The sequence below is a fragment of the Adiantum capillus-veneris genome, chromosome 24, assembly GCF_014529385.1.
Source record: "Adiantum capillus-veneris isolate H3 chromosome 24, ASM1452938v2, whole genome shotgun sequence".
NCBI lineage: Eukaryota > Viridiplantae > Streptophyta > Polypodiopsida > Polypodiales > Pteridaceae > Adiantum > Adiantum capillus-veneris.
Genome location: NC_140954.1, coordinates 68,048,719 through 68,069,111, shown reverse-complemented (window position 1 = coordinate 68,069,111; position 20,393 = coordinate 68,048,719). Strand labels below are relative to the sequence as shown.

Sequence of the window (20,393 nt, the reverse complement as noted above, 5' to 3'; positions counted from 1 at the left end):
TTTGGACTTGAGGATTGCAAACCTATTGCCACTCTCATGGAAACAGGTTTGAAGTTGAGTCTACATGATGCTGTTGATCTTGCTGATGTCACTCTTTACCAAACTACTGTTGGTTGCCTCATTTATGTATGCAACACAAGGCTGGATATGCAGCTTGCAATCTCACACGTCAGTAGATTTATGCATAGCCCAGGGTCTAAGCATTGGCAGGAAGTCAAGAGGATCTTTTGCTACTTGAGTGGTTCTTTACATCAGGCTTGTTTTATCCCAAGGGGGGATCATTGCCGCCAGACTTACATGCTTTTTCATACTTAGATTGGGCTGGTTGTTTTGACAAGCGATTGTCCACAAGTGGTTTTTGTTTCATGCTTGACAGTTCATGTATATCATGGTTGAGCAAGAAGCAATCTATTGTGGCCACTTTGAGTTGTGAGGCTGAGTACAGGGCAGTCTTCACAGCTACGATTGAGTGTGTATGGCTCAGACGCCTTATGGCTCACCCAAAGCTAAGGCAATTGTATACCTAGAATTTACCAACAAGCTTCTTGCCCCCAACAAACGATATGAACAAAATGTATGTTCTTTAATCTAGGCAATTCATACAAAATATACACGCAAGAGTATAGTAATATGAGTGACACAGAGTAACCAAAAAATAAACATCCCAGACCTCGACAATGGGTTAAGTGGTGACCTTCGGGTCGCAAGGAATAGAGACGGCAAGAGGAGGTCTCCTATTGGGTAGAAAGGCTATAATACTCATTTGTTGAATATAGATACTAAAGCCTGAGAAAGAGAAAAGCAATTGCTTCACACCTTTAGATTTTATTTGTTTTGACAACCACTAAACTAACAGGTGGAGGTGAAGTGAACCCCGTGTTGTAGAGTTGACCACACAAATAAAGGTTCAATGGGAACACAAGTCCTCGAAAGCACATTACATAAGGGAGGGTGGGAAACTGTAGAGGGCCCTGAAGGTTCCTTTACTCCTCTTGTAAAGCCAGCCAACAAAATAACTTCCATTCCAACAAAGAATACTTGACAACAAAAAGAATTATAGGGCCAAAGGATCTCGGGGCTATGCCAGATAAAAGCTGCACAACTCCTTCTTTCTTTTTACTTTCTTTTTTCAATTGAAAAGTAATCGCCAAACTAAATAGTTGAATGGCTAGCTAAGAGCACATAAAAGCAAGATAGAAGTGTTTAAAATCAATCAATGTAACTACAAACAACAACAAAAAAAAATTTGCAAATGCACACACAAAGGCCAGAAGCCTTTGTGGCTCAAAGAAAAATTGTTTAGGTAATCTATCTCTAGGTATACATAAATTCAGAGATTGCCTTACATATTCGTAAAGAATTGTTTTTTGAAACAAAGACTTAATAGAAGGAAACCTCAACTCCTATGCTGGCATTGTCATATTGAAAATCCTTTTTTGAACTTTCGTTCGTAAGGCGAGTAAAGATCTTCGATCTTGGGAGAAGCCGTATGAGGCAGGTAGAAGCTTCACGTACGATTTTGAAGTAGGGCCTTTTCTAGTCGCAATGGGGTGGCCTAGCCTCGTTTATAAGTGACACGAGGTGTCACTAAAAGGATCTACGACGAGGAACCCTCACGGTAGGGCGGGGGAGCTTTAGGCCGTCGGATCTACACGCCCAGAGAGGGGGCATGCTTATATATGCTTAAGGTTGCAATCCCTGCACGGATGCATGATAGGCGGGTTGGATGAGGTGCGGGAGTGTGTGGGAGGACGTCGTGGGCTTGAGCAAGGAGCAGGACGAAAGGCGCTCATTTCTTTTACTCGACCCAGCTCAGATCAACGGTGGGATCAACATGGGCCGTTGATCCCTTGAGTGCACGTCGTGTGCTTTATAAACAAGGGTGGCCTAGGGACTGATATGATGATTGGTTTAGGTACTAATTTTTGCGCCAATTCCCTTTCAATGCTACCCAAAAATGATGTTCTTGTTTAATCTGAGTTTGCTACTCTAATCACTATCAAACTAGTACCTATTACGTTTAGCATCTTAAGGGCTCTTACGACGCATAGTGTAAATCTTTTCGCAAATGAATTACTTTTTGCTTTCAAAACCACTACTTTCAGTAATAGAATTTATTGCTTCTTGAATAAGCACCGGTTCTTTGATAAAGTTTTCAACGACTTTATAGTAGTGAGAACGTTTTTGTATTTTGGATACGAAGTCTCATTTAAAGCCTTAGAAAAGGGTGCTATTGAGATCTCATGTCCTTATGGGATTTTTTACACATTCCAAAATATGGCTAAGTAAATAAATTAGCATTAAAGTGGATTTGTTGTGCAAAAAGTATATCATGACTTGTTAGCCCTAAGCTCCGTGGTGGGTAAACGGTAAACTCGACTCTACGAGCCCAAAAGGCGACAATAGGGACGTAAAGGCCAGAGTTAATGTAGTGCTAGCAAGAACGTGAATTAATAAGCCTTGGACTCTTTTTTTTTGTCCACAAGGCATGTTAAAATGAATAAAGGCATGGTAGACGTATTTAATAAAGGTTGCGGTTTGTTAGGTTTCGCTAAAGCAGGGAAAATTGCAGCCCCCTACCTTTCCTTGGTAATATGGAATCACGTTGCTATCACTATACATATGTTAAAAGGTTTGAAATGCAAAATAGCTAGAGCACTGGAAAAAAACAATCTTAGCAAGAGCCATACATAATGACTACTAGCTCTCTTAAGGCTCCGGGATGTCCTATAAACCCCCATAAGATATATGGCAGAAATTAAAGAAAGCGGTAATGGGGACTATTTTGAAAGTGCATGTTGCACAAAGCCATATGAGGGGAGATCTCCACGTCCAGTTTAGAGGGGAGTGGTATCTTGACCCTACTATCATTATGCCTTCGTTATGTTGCTTAGATTAACTTTATTTTTGATTTTTTTTGGTATGTGGGATTTTTGCTTTTTTTGGGTGGATAATCTATCGTATCTTATTTTCATAGTTTGTAGTTTCTTTTTATAGATATACTTATAAAATTTCTTTTTTTATTATAAAACAAAACTATCCTATAGCCCTTTTTTTAATAGAGTTTAGACTTGAAAAAACCAACCAAGACACGGACCCATTTTGTCACACTGTTGAGGCTATTTGCTAAATGTTATATGGTAAAAATGTATCATTGCATCAATAATAGTTTATGAATATTTTCGCCATTCACTATTTTAATTGTATTTAGGAAGGAAAGAAGCCAAAAGGGAGGCCTTATAGACATTTGCAAAACAGAAAGAAAAAGGTTATGGATACAAGAGATGAAAAACCCAATGCAAAAAGAAAAGTCAAACAAAAAACATGAACTTCAAATCCTGTTTTATACCTATTTTTGAATTTACCCCTATTCCTCTCTACTTGGGCATCAATTTTCTACTTTCCCTAATCCTAGTTGGTGCCTCTTTTGCATTTGCTATAAAAGGTCTGGCTTATCTAGATAAATTGTCAACTTACGAACGCGGTTTTGATCTATCTGCGGTTTGGATCTATACAGTGAGTCAAAAGTCATTTTCATATATGATTTTAATTGGTCTCTCCTCTATTCATTATCTTTGATTTGGAAATGACTTTTTTGTTTCCTTGGGCAGTATCCTTGAATAAGATTGGTTGGTTTGGATTTTGATTCATGATGGTGTTTGTATGGATTCAGACCCTTAGATTTATTTACGAATGGAATAAAGGCGCTCTAGATTGGGAGTAATCGGCATTGAAGAGTTGAGCTCCAATGAAACAGATGCTTAATAAATGCTAGGGCCGCACGCAAGAATACTCAAATGAACTATTATTATGATCATGGCTAAGCGACTCTCAGTTATTAAATAGCCTTTTTTTTATACTTAAGTAGCTATTTATAGATCATCTAATTCTAAGCAATATAAATTATTGGTGGGGGTTTGGTTCGTTAGCCGCTCCTCGTTTAGTCATTTAGATTATTACTGGCGTCTTTTTGGCTATGCATTATACACCTCATGTCAATTTATCTTTCAATAGCGTAGAACACATTATGAGAGATGTAAAGGGAGGCTAGTTGCTTGGTTACATGTATGCCAATGGGGCCAGTATGTTTTTTACTGTAGTCCATATTTATATTTTTTGTGGTTTGTATCATACAAGCTATACTAGTCCTAGAGAATTCATTTGGTTTCTCGGAGTGGTCATCTTTTTATTAATGATTGTTATTATTTTGTTAAGATGGGTACATGTATGAGTGCTACGTCACAGATGTTGTAGAACTATAGAGAGAAGTAGGAGAAGAAGAAGACAGGTTTTAAAGTTGCAGGCTCAACCCACATATGCGAAGAAGCTTTGGGTTGTTTTAGGCTGATGCGAAGCGAGGGTGTCGCTTCAGATGCCCGAGAGAAGTAGATGTGTGTTGTTTTTTGATGCGATCGCCCCTCGCAAGGGTGCATTGATGTCCAATAGCAGGGTAAGGAAGCTTTGAGCTATTTTAAGAGGGGCCATTTATAGACCTTGGCCCTTCGAAGATTCCTACCTAGGATGTCGTCTCTTGGAATGCACTAAGCCAATATTTTTGGGCACCCATGAAGTTGCCAGTCAGGGCCCACACCTACTGCGTGTCAATGCCCTTGATATTCCACTCAAATGCCTTGCCATATGTATTAGCGTTGCCACTACCCTCCTCTATAGCCCGTAGGCGTACGTATATTCTCTATTGTGGTAGCCGTCGGGGCTAAATGACCACCAAAGAACCCTAAAGAGATTTTCCTCTTTCCCCTCTTCAACATCCTTGGCTACTCACAATCGTCAACAATCAAGGAGAGCTGAGTTATAAGCTAGATACACAAGGAGAAGATGGTAGAGAGAGCATTCTCTGGGGAGATGGATGACGTGGGGTTATAGGTGAAGCTTCAATGGAGGAGGGTGTTGGGTCCATCTTGAGGATCACAAGGGTTGGGGATGGGAAAGAGCGTGAAGGTGCTTAGTCGTCCATAAGAGAAGAGTGGGAGGGTGGTATTAAGGATGGTGTAGGAGTAGCAATGATGGAGCTGGTCCATTTCTAGAAGCTTCTCGCATATGAAGGGGTAGGGTGTTGCTCTGGAGGTCATGGTGGCCTTTTCCACACAGCCTAATTTTTGGAGTTGGCCATCCACTGATTGGGAGCTTTGAACCACTGATTGCAGCCAGTATTTGTGGATGTCCACGAAGTCCCCCATCACGGCCCACACCATGATCTCAAATGCCTTGCCACATGTATTAGTGTTGCCACTGTCCTCCTTTATCGCATGCAGACATACGTATATTCTCTGTTGTGGTAGCCGCCGACTGAATGCCCCTTCAGTAACCCAAAGAGGTTTCTCCTACTTCTCTTCAAAACATCAGACAGAACTCCATCTCGATGTTGGGTGCTACTCTCGCACAGACAATGATGGGTACATGTATGAGTGCTACGTCACAGATGTTGTAGAGCTATAGAGAGAAGTAGGAGAAGAAGAAGACAGGTTTTAAAGTTGCAGGCTCGGCCCACATATGCGAAGAAGCTTTGGGTTGTTTTCGGCTGATGCGAAGCGAGGGTGTCACTTCAGATGCCCGAGGGTATTCGGCATGTAGCGATGACCACAGAACCTCATGCCCCCGCACCCGCCCCTCACAGCTCTCAGCATGGCGCGGTGTTGACCATCGACTCTCACGCAGGCTTGCCATTGCAGCCTTCCTTCATCCTCCCGGCTACTGCAGCAACGCACGCTATCCTCCTCCGGGCTACTGTAGCAGCGCACGCGGGTTGTCATTGCTTCTCATCTCCATCATCATTTTTGTGGGCTCATCGCCATCTGAGCCGGCTACTGCAGTAGCGCACGCGGACTCCCCCGCACCCGCCCCTCACAGCTCTTAGCATGGCACGGTGTTGACCATCAACTCTCACGTAGGCTCGCCATTGCAGCCTTCCTTCATCCTCCCGGCTGTTAAAGAATATGTCCATTGTGCTATGGGCGGCCGGACACTGACTATACTATGTTGTAAATATAATTTGGATAATAGTTCAAAGAGAAGGGTTGCAAGTCCGTTTTAATCATTATGGTTGCTTCATAGAGGAGTTTCACAAAGGCAGACCCGGCAAGATATTGGCACGTGGAAGAAAGAAAGGTCGCTTGTTCTCATTGGAAGTTGGAGATCCATGTTTACACAGTGGTATGTATGCAAACAAATCAGCCACTCAAGATAATTGGGCAGAGTTATGGCATAAGAGGATTGGTCATGTCAATTTTAGAAGACTAAAGCCTATGCAATCAAATCAAATTGTACGTGGATTACCAAAGTTTGGCAGATTGAATTTTGATCATGTTTGTGAAGCTTGTCAATTTGGAAAGCAATCTCGTTTACCATTTCCAAAGAGGGGGAGAATTAGCCAAAGTCCTTTGGAAATTGTTCATTCAGATATTTGGGGACCTTGTGATCATGCTACGCCAAATGGTTGTCGATATTTTATCACATTCACAGATGATTACAACACAATGACATGGGTTTACTTTCTAAAGGCAAAGTAAGAGGCATTTGAGGTATTCTTGGAGTTCAAAGTTATGGTTGAGAAAGAGAATGGTTGTCAAATTAAATGCCTACGTATAGATGGAGAGGGAGAGTACATGTCACACAGTTTTGATGATTACTTACGTGAACAAGGCATAAGAAGACAGATTACTTGTAGATACACACCACAACAAAATGGAGTTGCTGAAAGAAATAATAGAGTCATAGCAGAGATTGCAAGATCCATGATGAATGAGATGAATATGCCATTAACATATTGGGCTGAAGCAGTTCATACAGCAGTACACATTATGAATCGAACACCAACAGCTGCCATTCATGAAATTTCACCTTATGAGAGACTTTATGGGATCAAGCCAACAGTTTCCTACCTGAAAGTTTTTGGATGTGTTTGCTATGTTCATGTGCCAAATGAAGCAAGAAAGAAGATGGAGCCAAAGGCAGTGAAGTGTATATTCTTGGGCTACCCAGTTGAAAAGAAAGGTTACAAGTGTTATGATCCTACGACAAGACAAGTTTATGTCAGTAGAGATGTCAGATTTTGTGAGCATGAACCATGGTATAAACCAAAGCCAGTGATGATAGAAGATGAGTATGAAGAGCAAGAGAATGTGCGTCATGTTGTTGATAAGCCAGGACCATCAACAAGAACTATTTCAGGACCACATATGGAAGAGGAGAGTGCAGGAAGTGTCAACCCATGGAGTGGTCGTTTGCGAGATAAGAAGCAAGACGAGAAAGGCAAGAAGAAAGTGGTTGAAGAGAGTTCTGGAGATGAAAGCCTCGATGAAGAGCATGGTTTACCACATTTGAGGACACCTGGCAGTAAGCATATTGAGAAATATGTACCCCCATATGCAAGAGTTGAAGAGAAGAGTTCACAACAGTTGAGAAGATCAGAGAGGGTGCGTTATCCAGTCGATAGATTGACATACAACGGTTACATGCGTACACATTATGCATACATGGTTTCACGTGTGCAACATAAAGAGCCTACATGTTTTCAAGAGGCAATTGGAAAATCAGAATGGGAGTCAGCCATGGATGATAAGATGGATGCTCTTGTGAAGAATGACACTTGGGATTTGGTTCGCTTGCCAAGTGGAAAGAAAGCAATTGGTTCAAAATGGGTATACAAAGTCAAGTGCAAGTTATATGGTAGTGTGGAAAGATACAAAGCGAGGCTTGTTGCTAAAGGTTATGCACAAACAAAAGGTCTTGATTATGATAAGACATTTAGTCTAGTTGCAAAGATGACAACAATCAGATTGGTGATAGCAATGGCAAGTATGTTTGGTTGGAAGTTACGGCAAATGGATGTGGATAATTCATTCTTGAATGGTGACTTGGAAGAAGAAGTTTATATGATACAGCCAGAGGGTTATCAACATCCAGAGTTTCCATATTATGTGTGTAAGTTGAAGAAAGCATTGTATGGTTTGAAGCAAGCATCTAGAGCTTGGTGTGAAAAGATAACCAGATTCTTGAAGAAGTTTGGATTTAAACAGTATATTGTTGATCACTCATTGTTTTTGAAGCATGTTGATGGAGAGATCATCGTTATTGTTATCTATGTTGATGACTTGATTCTCACTGGAAGTCATGATGAGCAAATTTTGCATGTCAAGAAGAGTTTGTTGAGAGAATTCAACATGGACCTTGGTGAGTTGAGATATTTCTTGGGAATTGAAATTGTCAATACATTATCAGGAATTTGGATGATGCAAAGACAATACGCATTGGATATGCTTGAGAAGTATGGAATGATAGCATGCAAACCGGTTGATACACCTCTTGATCAAAATGTGAAGTTGTTTGAGGATGGACATTACATTGAGGATGTCACTATGTATCGGAAGATGGTTGAAAGCCTTATTTACTTGACAATAACAAGGCCAAATTTGAGTTATGCAGTGGGTGTTGTGAGTCAATTCATGCAAAAGCCATGTAAAAGTCATCTTGATGTAGTGAGACGGATTATGAGATATGTGAAAGCCACTGTCAGTTATGGAATGTTTTATGAAAAGAATGGGAAGCTTTGTCTTTATGGTTACACAGATGCAGATTGGGCAGGAGATTTTATGGATAGAAGATCTACAAGTGGTTATGCATTTTCCATTGGCAATGGTATGATAAGTTGGAGTAGCAAGAAGCAATCAACTGTAGCATTATCAAGTACAAAAGCTGAATATCGTGGAGCAGCTTTGGCAGCATGTGAAGAGTCATGGTTGAGAGTACTTATGGTAGACTTTGGTTTTGACTATCTTGATAGTGTCATTATATATTGTGACAATATTAGCAGCATCATGTTGGCAAAGAATCCAGTTTACCATGCTCGCACTAAACACATTGAGGTACATTATCACTTCATTAGAGAAAAAGTTTTGGCAAATGAGATTGATTTGGTGTATGTGAAGACAAATGATCAAGTTGCGGATATATTCACAAAAGCTCTTGGGAAGGAGAAGTTTTGCTACTTTCGTGAAGCATTGGGAATCCATCATATGCAATCTCACTCTGAGCTTGAGGGGGAGTGTTAAAGAATATGTCCATTGTGCTATGAGCGGCCGGACACTGACTATACTATGTTGTAAATATCCTTTGGATAATAGTTCAAAGAGAAGAAGAGAAGTGCAGCTCGTTGAATGGTTGCTGCAAGGTAACGATTGTGTGTGTGTGTGTGTGTCGATGTGTGTTGGTGTGTGTGCGTAGTCTTCTTTCCTACCTTCTCCATCACCTGCGCACTCTACACCGGCTACTGCAGCAGCGCACTCCATCCTCCTCCGCGCTACTGGAGCAGCGCACGCGGGCTGTCATCGCTTCTCATCGCCATCGTCATTTTTGTGGGCTCATCGCCAGCTGAGGCGGCTACTGCAGTAGCGCACGCAGGCAACGTCATCATCATCTAGCCGGGCTCTCATAGACCTTGGCCCTTTGAAGACGTTTAATATGACATTTCATTTCATCTCCCTCCTCTCCACGTGATATTGAGTGTGTGAGCTTGAAGTGGCCAATAAGCTTTGAACCACTGATTGCAGCCAGTATTTGTGGATGCCCACGAAGTCCCCCATCACGGCCCACACCGTGATCGAGAATGCCTTGCCACACGTATTAGTGTTGCCACTATCCTCCTTTATCGCATGCAGACATGCGTATATTCTGTGTTACGGTAACCGTCGACAGAATGCACTGATTGCGGGAAATGTCCAGCTTGAAGTGGCCAATATAACATTTCATTTCAGCTCCCTCCTCTCCACGTGAGATTGAGATTGTGAGTTATCATCATCAATGCCCGAGGGTATTCGGCATGCAGCGGTGACCACAGAACCTCATGCCCCCGCACCCGCCCCTCCTAGCTCTCAGCATGGTGCGGTGTTGACCATCGACTCTCACGCAAGCTCGCCATTGCAGCCTTCCTTCATCCTCCCGGCTACTGCAGCAGCGCACGCCATCCTCCTCCAGGCTACTGTAGCAGCGCACGCGGGCTTTCATCGCTTCTCATCGCCATCGTCATTTTTGTGGGCTCATCGCCATCTGAGCCGGCTACTGCAGTAGCGCACGCGGGCAACATCATTGTCATCTCTGCGGGCTCTCATAGACCTTGGCCCTTTGAAGATGTTTAATATAACATTTCATTTCATCTCCCTCCTCTCCACGTGAGATTGAGTCTGTGAGCTTAAAGTGGCCAATAAGCTTTGAACCACTGATTGCAGCCAGTATTTGTGGATGCCCACTAAGTCCCCCATCACGGCCCACACCGTTATCGAGAATGCCTTGCCACATGTATTAGTGTTTCCACTATCCTCCTTTATCACATGCAAACATACGTACATTCTCTGTTACGGTAGCCGACGACGGAATGCACTGATTGCGAGAAATGTCCAGCTTGAAGTGGCCAATATAACATTTCATTTCAGCTCCCTCCTCGCCACGTGAGATTGAGACATCATGTTATCATCATCCATGCCAGAGGACATACGTATATTCTCTGTTACGTTAGCCGCCGGCGGAATGCACTGATTGCGGGAAATGTCCAGCTTGAAGTGGCCAATATAACATTTCATTTCAGCTCCCTCCTCTCCACGTGAGATTGAGACTGTGGGTTATCATCATCAATGCCCGAGGGTATTCGGCATGCAGCGGTGACCACGGAACCTCATGCCCCCGCACCTGTCCCTCACAGCTCTCAGCATGGCGCGGTGTTGACCATCAACTCTCACACAGGCTCGCCATTGCAGCCTTCCTTCATCCTCTCGGCTAATGCAGCAGCGCACGCCATCCTCCTCCGGGCTACTGTAGCAGCACACGCGTGCTGTCATCGCTTCTCATCCCCATCGTCATTTTTGTGGGCTCATCGCCATATGAGCCGGCGTCTGCAGTAGTGCACACGGGCTTCCCCGCACCCGCCCCTCACACCTCTCAGCATGGCGTGGTGTTGACCATCGACTCTCACGCAGGCTCGCCATTGCAGCCTTCCTTCATCCTCTCGGCTACTGCAGCAGCGATATGGCAACGGATATCACCCTGAAAGACCTCTTGGTGGTGTGAGCTACACTTTTTGAAACGCTAAAGTTTAGGTTGGAATCCCCTCCATTTGGTGCTTGGTTTTCCAAAGTCTACCAACAGTTACAAAAAATAGGTCTCATAGACCTTGGCCCTTTGAAGACGTTTAATATAACATTTCAAGCTGTTTCATTTGATACCTGTCCTCTCCACGTGAGATTGAGTCTGTGAGATTGAGACTTGGAGTGCACTCATTGTGGGATATGCCTACACATGAGAGAGAGAGAGAGAGGGATGGCGCAGCCGCTCTCTTGGCCCTAACCAAGTTAGGCATATCCCAGAATTAGTGCACTCTAAGAGACGACATCCTACACACAGGCTTTGGCTATTGCTCTCTCTATGGCCACCTTGCGCCATAGAGAGGGAGGTATAGAGAGGTGGATATAGGGGAAAAATAGAGATAGAAATAGATAGAGAGAAAAACATGTATAACACGGTGCTAAATATATATATTATTCTTTTTTACATAGATGGAGCACGTGCTTACCTCTGGAGGAGATTCTTCGGAGGTGATATTTTCTACCCCAGAGAGAGACGCAAGCAACAATTTACGAAATGCCAAGCGCGTTGCCCGAGGTGGCGATGGACCTGCAAAGAAGCAAATTGTAGATGGACTAGGTATCATCCACACATTATGCTCCAAAATTCAAGCCTCATGTGACAGAGCGGAGGCATCACAAGTTTCCTATAGAGAGAGCATTCACTGGTTGAGCCATTCACAATATGAGCAAGGGGTTTATCTTCATCGTCTAGAGGAGCGGATGCAGCTACAGATTAATGGTATTTTGCAGCAACAGAGCTCAATGCAAGGACAACTTTCTCACATAGAAAGCAACCAGGCAAAAATCATGAGTCTCTTGGAGAGGTCCGTTCTTGACAAGGATAGCATTGATTTCAAAAGCATTGTGCCTGAATTACGAAGTACTAGCAACAAATTGACCGCCGTAGCAGTACAACATACAATAGGTGTCTCCGAAGTTAGATCTATCTCAAACAAGCTCCATGCATTGGTAACGACCCATTGGCCCAAGAAGGGGATTAATGCCTTTGGAGATGTTCCATCCAGTTCAAAGCAGGCCAACCCTTGCAAGAAGTGAATTATGTAATCGATAGTATTACTCACTTCTTTCTCATTATAGACTTAGCAGATCTATATTTTGGTGGCTTTGGGGATATTGACTACATTTTGGGGGAGGCTTATGTATGTAGTGGATACCAATTTGCTCACGACTCTTGGTTGTCTTCTTTGGATACTACATTCTCAGAGGATCTCCGTAATTGTAGTATTTTTTTTGCCACTGTTTCTTTTGGGTCACACCTCCCGTTCCCCGCCCCCCTCGCCCTCCCTCTCTCTGTTTCTCTCTTTCTCTCAAGCTATGTTGCAATGAAACTCTCTCTCTCTCTCTCTCTCTCTCTCTCTCTCTCTCTCTCTCTCTCTCTCTCTCTCTCTCTCTCTCTATCTCTCTATCTCTCTCTCACACACACACACAAAGTATTCTAGGTGTGTGCAATGTTTGACTTCTTTCTAGGTATGACAAATGTGAAGCACTTCATAAAGCACAAAAAGTGGGAGAGAGCTTCCTATATAGGATGCCGTCTCTTTGAATGCATTGATTGCCAGATATGCCCAATTTGGGTAGGGTCAAGAAGCTCTGGGCTATTTTTGGCAGATGCAAATCGAGAGTGTCTCTCCTAATGTAATCACATGCACACCATTGCCGATGTGGTATTTTCTTTTGATTGCGTAAACGGAATGTACACAACAACCCAAGCCTCAATGCAACTCTACCAACTCAAATGGGGACCTGTCACCATGGTAACTCTTCATAATGAAGCACTTTGGGGCTGATTTGGATGCACCTTTGAATCCGTCTTGATTGAGCAAAGGTTTCTAATGGTCAATAATGGGTTAACGTGGTGACTCCTCAAGGGTCAGGGGACCTTGGGCGGGCGAGAATCCGGTTGACGTGCAGACTGGCGCGTTGTAACCAATGTGGAAAACTGCCGGCTGAAACTTAACCGACAGTCATTGGTGGGCTAATCGAATGGACTCGCTCCCACAACTATATCCTTAGTAGTAGTTAGATGAGATATAGAGAGACATATATAGAAGTATATAGACATTTACCATGTGGGTTGGCAAGCCTCCTCTCACTCACTCTCTCAAAGAAAGATAGACATAGTTGGGAAATCCTTTCTTCTCCATACTCTCTTCTTAATTCTCTAGATATTAACCTGTATATACCTGTGAGTACTTATAAGAGTTCTTTTTTGGACAGATGGCTATTGGTCCAAAGGTGTTGTCTCCTGGACATGCAAGACGTTGTAGGATATGTCAAGCCTCTCGAGCTACGCGACGTGCAGCAGTGCAAGTTAGAGTTCGACGTTCTCTGGGTGAGATTGATGTGCCTCGCTGGGAAGATTGCCAGCATTTGATAAACGTGAATCGATGCAATGAATTTCCTGAGGGAAGGATTGCATTGGATGTAGATAACGAGTCAATTCTCTCACAAAGTTATGTAGGGATTGAAGTGGAAGACAATTTGGAAGCCAATAATGGAGATGTTCTTGTGTAATTGTCTCCAGAGAGGGAGATTACTCCAAAGTTGAGACACTTTGCCTATCTATCACTTACTTATATTCTGAGACCACTTCCTTGATGCATATCTCTATGTTATCTATTTCTCATGAAAAGTGTATTCTTCACAACATAGGCAACTTGGATTTTGCGTGTTCCTTTTGTGGTGCTTTACCTTGGAAAACGGAAGCAAAGACCATTCGCACATTTGTGGGGAAGAGTTGTTGCAACTCAGGAAATGTTTCTTTGCCGCCATTAAGTGAACCTCCTTTAGAATTAAGGGAATTGATGCACGGGGGTAATACTAGAAGTAGAAAATTCTTGAAACATATCAGAGCATACAATAGTGTGTTGGCATTTGCTTCTTTGGGAGCTCATATAGATGAATCTCTCTGCCAAAGAAAAGGAATCTATACCTTCAAGGTGCATGGATCTATTTATCATAACATTGGTCCACTGATGCCAGAAGAGCGATCAGGTCAAATCCCTCGCTTTGCTCAATTGTATTTTTTTGACACTGAGAATGAGTTGCAAAACAGGATGAGTCATGTTTCTAAACTCAAACCAAATGTTTTGGAAAGCTTGCAATCGATGATGCATCGAGTAAATCCGTATGTTCAAGCTTTTAGGGGGTTTGCTACAATGGTCCAAACTTCCAATATTCCGGAGATTAGGATGGTCATTACTGAGAAGCGTACAAATGGTTGGCAATATGTTGCTCCAACAAGTGTGGAAGTTGTAGCAATCATGCATGGTCAGGGTGAAGAGAGCAACATTGGCCATCGTGATATTGTGTTGAATCTTTTGGGTGGTGGTCTAAAACGAATCTCAAATTGCCATAGGTCATACATGCCTCTATTATATGTGTTGCTATTTCCAAATGGTGAAGAAGGTTGGAATCCTTACATACCCCAAGTGAACAGAGCGGAAGTAAGCAGAGAGCGAGTAAATGGAACTACAAATTATATTTCTACAAGTATAGATTGCAAATTAGAGATGACACGACACAATGTCTTTTACGTGGTGGTAGGCTACTGCAACAATATATTGTTGATGCATATAGTTGTATGGAGGAGTTGAGTCTTTTGTGGGTTCGTAATCATCAAAGTGAACTTCGCAGTGAGGTGTATGAAGGCTTGACAGATATGGTTGGATCAAGAGATGGAACAAGGGATGATAGAGAACTGTTATTGGGTGCTAATGTTGGAAGAAGGGTTGTATTGCCTTCTTCGTATGTTGGTGGCCCTCGCTATATGCACCAGCTATACCAGGATGCCATGGCAATTGTACGCAAGAGAGGAAAACATGATCTCTTCATTACATTCACATGCAATCCTGGATGGAAGGAGATACAGGATGCATTACTGCCTGGACAAACATCCAATGATCGTCATGATCTTACTGCCCATGTTTTCTACCATAAGTTCAAGGATTTGATGGGCTTGCTGATTAAGAGAGCTATTTTTGGTAAGGTCATTGGACACATTTCTGTGATTGAGTTCCAAAATAGAGGCCTTCCTCATGCTCACATTCTATTGATACTTGCATCTGAGCATAAGCCAACAGAGACATTGCATTATGATAAGATTGTGTGAGCGGAGCTTCCTGATAAAGTAATGTTTCCACAGTTGTATGATGTTATCAGTCGGTGTAATGTGCATGGCCCGTGTGGAAACTTGAATAAGAATGCTCCATGTATGAAAGATGGGAAGTGCAGGTTTAAATATCCTCGAAGCTTCAGTGCATCAACTACTGTGGCTAGGGATGGATACCCAACGTACATGAGGAGGGATGATGGAAATTACGTTGTTCGTAATAAAGTGCAAATGAGTAATAAATAGATTGTTCCATACAATCCATTTTTGACAATAAGGTACAATGCACATATCAATGTGGAGGTTTGCTCCACTATATCCGCTGTGAAATATCTCTATAAGTATGTGTATAAGGGACATGACAGGGCCACTGTTGTTCTACAAGATAGTGAAGGGCTTCTAAATGAAGTTACAAACTATCTTAATGCTCGATATGTATCAGCATCTGAGGCTATCTGGCGTATACTTGGGTTTCACATGCATCAAGAGAAACCTGACATACAACGGCTCCAAGTTCATTTGCCTCATCAAAATCAAGTCATCTTTAGCGACAGAGCGGCTGTACAAAGTGTGGTGGAGGGAGATATCAGCAAAAAGACAATGCTCACTGAGTGGTTTGTTGCAAATCAACAATATCCAGAGGCCAACGATTTGTTGTACATAGACTTCCCAACAAAGTGGGTTTGGAAGCCAGCAAGTAGAACATGGACTCAAAGACAGATTGGTGACATGATTGGAAGAATGTACCACATTGTTCCCAATGCTAGAGATTTGTACTATTTGCGTATGTTACTCAACATGTGCAAAGGATGTAAGTCTTTTGAGGATATTAGAACCTTCAATGGAAGAGTATATGACACATTTAAAGAAACATGTAATGCACGAGGATTACTGCAAGTCGATGATGAATGGTTTCTTTGTTTGGAAGAAGCTTCTTTTCAGCAAACAGCGCAACAATTGCGCCTACTGTTTGTAGTCATTTTGGTTTTTTGTGAACTAATACATCCTGGTGCATTGTGGAATCGCTTCTGTAAGGAGATTTCTGAGGACCATGTATATCATATGAGGGTTCGCACAAATGATGCGAATATCTGTGAACACATGGCACAGAACCAAGCTTTGTCAAACTTAGAGACAATGCTTCAACACTATGGAAAGAGGCTCTCGGATTATTCTGGGATGCCCCAGGTGGATCACACCTTGAAAATTATGAGTGAGCATGGAGTGCTTGCTGAAGAGTTCATGTATAACAAAGAGGAACAAAGAGTATTGTCTGCTCGAATGGAATCATCTTTCAATGTTGGGCAAAGGGAAGCTTACAATCGGGTTTTACAAGCAGCTTGCATGAGCAGAGGGACTGTCTTTTTCTTGGATGGGCCAGGTGGAACGGGAAAGACTTATCTCTACAATGCTTTGCTCTCTCGGATACGCGGAGAGTCCAAAGTTGCTTTGGCATGTGCATGTCCAGGATTGCAGCACAGCTTCTCGACAACGGAAGGACTGCACAATCTAGATTCAAGATCCCTATTGATATAACTTCTGAGTCCACATGTAACATCAAAGTAAACAGCCAGCTTACTGAGCTATTGCGAATGAGTTCACTGATCATATGGGATGAAGCCCCCATGGCTCATAGACACGCTTTTGAGGCTCTTGATAAGACACTAAAAGATGTCATGAAAAATGACATGTTGTTTGGTGGAAAGGTTCTCCTCCTTGGTGGTGATTTCAGACAGATATTACCTATTGTGCGCAAAGGGGGAAGAGAAGACATTGTTAATGCATCTTTGTGCCACTCATACATTTGGCAATGTACAGAAATCATGCATCTAACACGGAATATGCGAGTGGTCAATTGTTTATGTAATGTTATTGAAAGAGAGTTTGTGCAATGGACACTTGATATTGGTAATGGCGATGTTTGTGATGGGGACATACTTGATAATGTGGCCCTGCCGGTTTGCATGATGCTACCACAAAATAATTTGCAAGCATTGGTTGCTTGCATATATAGAGACCTTGAAACACAGACTTGCCATGCATCTTTTTCAAGGATAGAGCAATTTTGGCTCCACGGAACAAGGAGGTGGATACTATAAAAAATTTGGGCTTGCAACAATTTCCTGGTACTTATAAGGAATATGTCAGTGCGGACTTAGTGTGTGAATCAAATTGTGATAGCATTTTGTTCACAAGTGAGTTTGTAAATAGTTTAGATCTTGGGGGAGGCTTTCCACCACATGTTTTACAATTGAAACAGAATGCTCCAGTTATGTTGCTTCGCAATTTGGATCCAAGAGTGGTCTTTGTAATGGGACACGCTTGATTTGTAAGCAATTCCACAGCAAAGTGTTTGAAGCAAAAATCATTACAGGGTCACATGCAGGAAATGCAGTGTTCATTCCAAGGATTGATTTTCTCATGGGATCTAGAGAAGGTCTCCCTTTTGATCTGAGATGTCGCCTATTTCCTCTACGTTGTGCTTTTGGGATAACAATCAACAAGGCGCAAGGCCAAACATTGGGAGTTCTTGGATTGTATCTCCCAACACCTGTTTTCACCCATGGTCAACTATATGTGGCAATGTCTCGCGTGAGATCCTCTTCTGCCATCAAGGTTGTGGTTGGTGATAGTCACTTAACAAGCATTAGTAGACATGGAGATCAAAGAACATACACTTCTAACATTGTCTACAAAGAGGTGTTGCAATTGACCTGCCCCCTGCCACCCCCTTGCCATGGGGTTTAACGTGGCTGGATATGTTTCATCCAATAAAAAAGCACGGTGACTTTCGCAACTATTTCTTTGTCATTTACAAGCTTAGTATCTTCTTATGAAACATGGTGTAGCCTCAAGCAAGGTATATTTGCTGGAACAATTGACTAAGATTTATTACTGTTGAGAGATTTATGCTTCATATGCTTTTTCATGAATTTCTAATCCTTTATGTATATGTATATGTATGAATGAAGATGGATCCTAACGCCTCTGTGACTTACACACTAGGGAGACGACCTCGACACGTCCGAGGTAAAATATTGTATATGTGTGTTTGTGACATTTCAATACTTTAAAGAATTTAAATCTCACAGTCAACGATTATTTATTAGATCCACCATTATGGAGGGGTCCAATCACATCCATGCAGGTGATTCATCTACTCGAGGACTTGGATGTAGCAAGGTAACAATGTTGATGTTGATATAGTAAAGTAATAGCTTTTGTGTATCAAAATAACTGTCTATACTAATAGCTTTTTTTTTTGCTATAGATCACAATATTACCCAGAATTTTTGATGGTGGGCATATATCATGCTTCATATGATCCGAGCTTACTGTGCTACATTCAAGTTGCTATTCAGAGAGGATTCAGATCACGTGTCACCATTGCAGAGTTAGGCAGAACCCGTCCAATTAATGCTATGTTTGCTCAGAATCTTAGTCTTGGTGCTTGGTTCCTACGTGTTTTTGTGTTAGGATCTCTTTCTCCAGTGATTGGTAGATGTGTTTTACATCGTGGGCCATGGGTGGTTTGATACCGCAGCAGGGCATGTCGTAGACTACGCTTTTGAGCGTATAAATCTTAAGTCTCTACGCATGTTATTTTTTTTGACATGGGAAATATCACTTACTATATATATGTTAGTGCAAATTTAGTTTGAAAATATGTTGTGATGACTTTTGTTTAGGTTGCTACATAAAGGTTTTCATGTTGTCCATCTTATAAATTTCAAACACACACAGTACCGCTCTCTCTCTCTCTCATCAAGCATGAGAGAGAGAGAGAGAAAGGAAAGGAGAGAGAGAGCTCTGTCTCTCTCTCTCTCTCTAGCTAGACAACAGAGAGAGAGAGAGAGAGAGTGAGAGAGTGAGAGAGAGAGAGAGAGACAGAGAGAGAGAATCCACCCAGTATGTAGACAAAGGAACATGCTCAAAAAAAACCAAGGTTTAGTGTAATCCCACCTACAAAATTTGAGATTTACCTCTACATTTTAAATTTGAAAGAGTGCCCTATAGCCCTGATGACCGCGAGAGAGAGAGAGAGGGAGGGAGAGAGAGATGGGCACCAGAAGAGGGCGGCTATACTAGATAGTCGGACAACACTACAGCTTAAGGGTAAGAGGGGCCATGCCGCAGCCAAAGCTCTGCACTGTTTTTGATAGATGGGGAGAGAGGGAATATCTCCAAATAGAATCACGTACACTTTGTGCTTGAGGAGCTTCTTATCGGGGATGTAATCTCTTGGGATGCATTGATTGAGGGATATGCCCAAGTTGGACAAGCCCAGGAAGCTCTGGGATGTTTTCGGCGAATGCGAAGCAAGGGTATCTCTCTAGATGAAATCACATATACTCTCAACTCAAAGGCAAGAGTCGGGGTTAGGAAGCTCTGCACTGTTTTCGATAATTGGGGAGAGAGGGCATCTCTCCAAATGCAATCACGTAGACTTGCACCTTGAAGGAATGTGGCATTACACAAGATGCTGATATAGGCAAAAGAATTTGCGATTATATAATTGTTAGTCAGGGGTCATTGAAAGAAAATGTCGTGCTTGGCACTACCCTGGTCAGAAGGGTGTCTCTCATATGCATTCACATAGCACCGCCGGAGGCGGAGCCGTTGCACTAGTGATAATGAAACTCGTGTAAAGAAGATGACAATGATAACTTGTGAGTCTCTTTACATATAACTATGCTCTTATCAGATCTACAATTACGAGCTCTTATGGTGTCATTTGATCAAGTTACAAATTGTGAAAGGCAAAAGATTAAAATTTATCAAGCGAGGCGAAGAAAGCTTAATAGGAAATATGTGCGTAAAGAACCGATGGAATTACCCTTCAATCAGTGCATGATAACTTTTGAAAAAAGGCCAAAGAAGACTTGGACCTTTAATAACCTGGCCATTCATAGAGCGACTCAACCTAGCCTTGATTTACTTAACGGCACTTACGTAAAATAATAAAGAAAACTGAAGGAGACGTTTTGGAGGAGAAGAAAATAGAATTAAGTAACACTGCTCTTTTTTTGCCTTTCTTCAGTTGTCCCGACCTCTCGCACTTTTTCATATCCTTTGGTGGCCGCTCTAAAATTAGTATTCCCATTCTTCAGTTGTCCCGACCTCTCGCA

The 20,393-nt window shown here is 42.3% G+C and overlaps 1 protein-coding gene across 1 annotated transcript; it reads left to right on the top strand.

The window, feature by feature from the left end:
- Positions 1–11,561: 11,561 nt before the first annotated feature.
- LOC147426535 (uncharacterized) lies at positions 11,562–18,800 on the top strand. The gene is made up of 10 exons (XM_086498214.1): positions 11,562–12,101; positions 13,371–13,663; positions 14,209–14,599; positions 14,647–15,258; positions 15,511–16,645; positions 16,741–17,222; positions 17,318–17,459; positions 17,525–17,701; positions 18,357–18,447; positions 18,536–18,800. The coding sequence occupies exons 1-10, from the start codon at positions 11,562–11,564 to the stop codon at positions 18,798–18,800; spliced, it is 4,128 nt and encodes a 1,375-aa protein (XP_086354340.1).
- Positions 18,801–20,393: the final 1,593 nt, after the last annotated feature.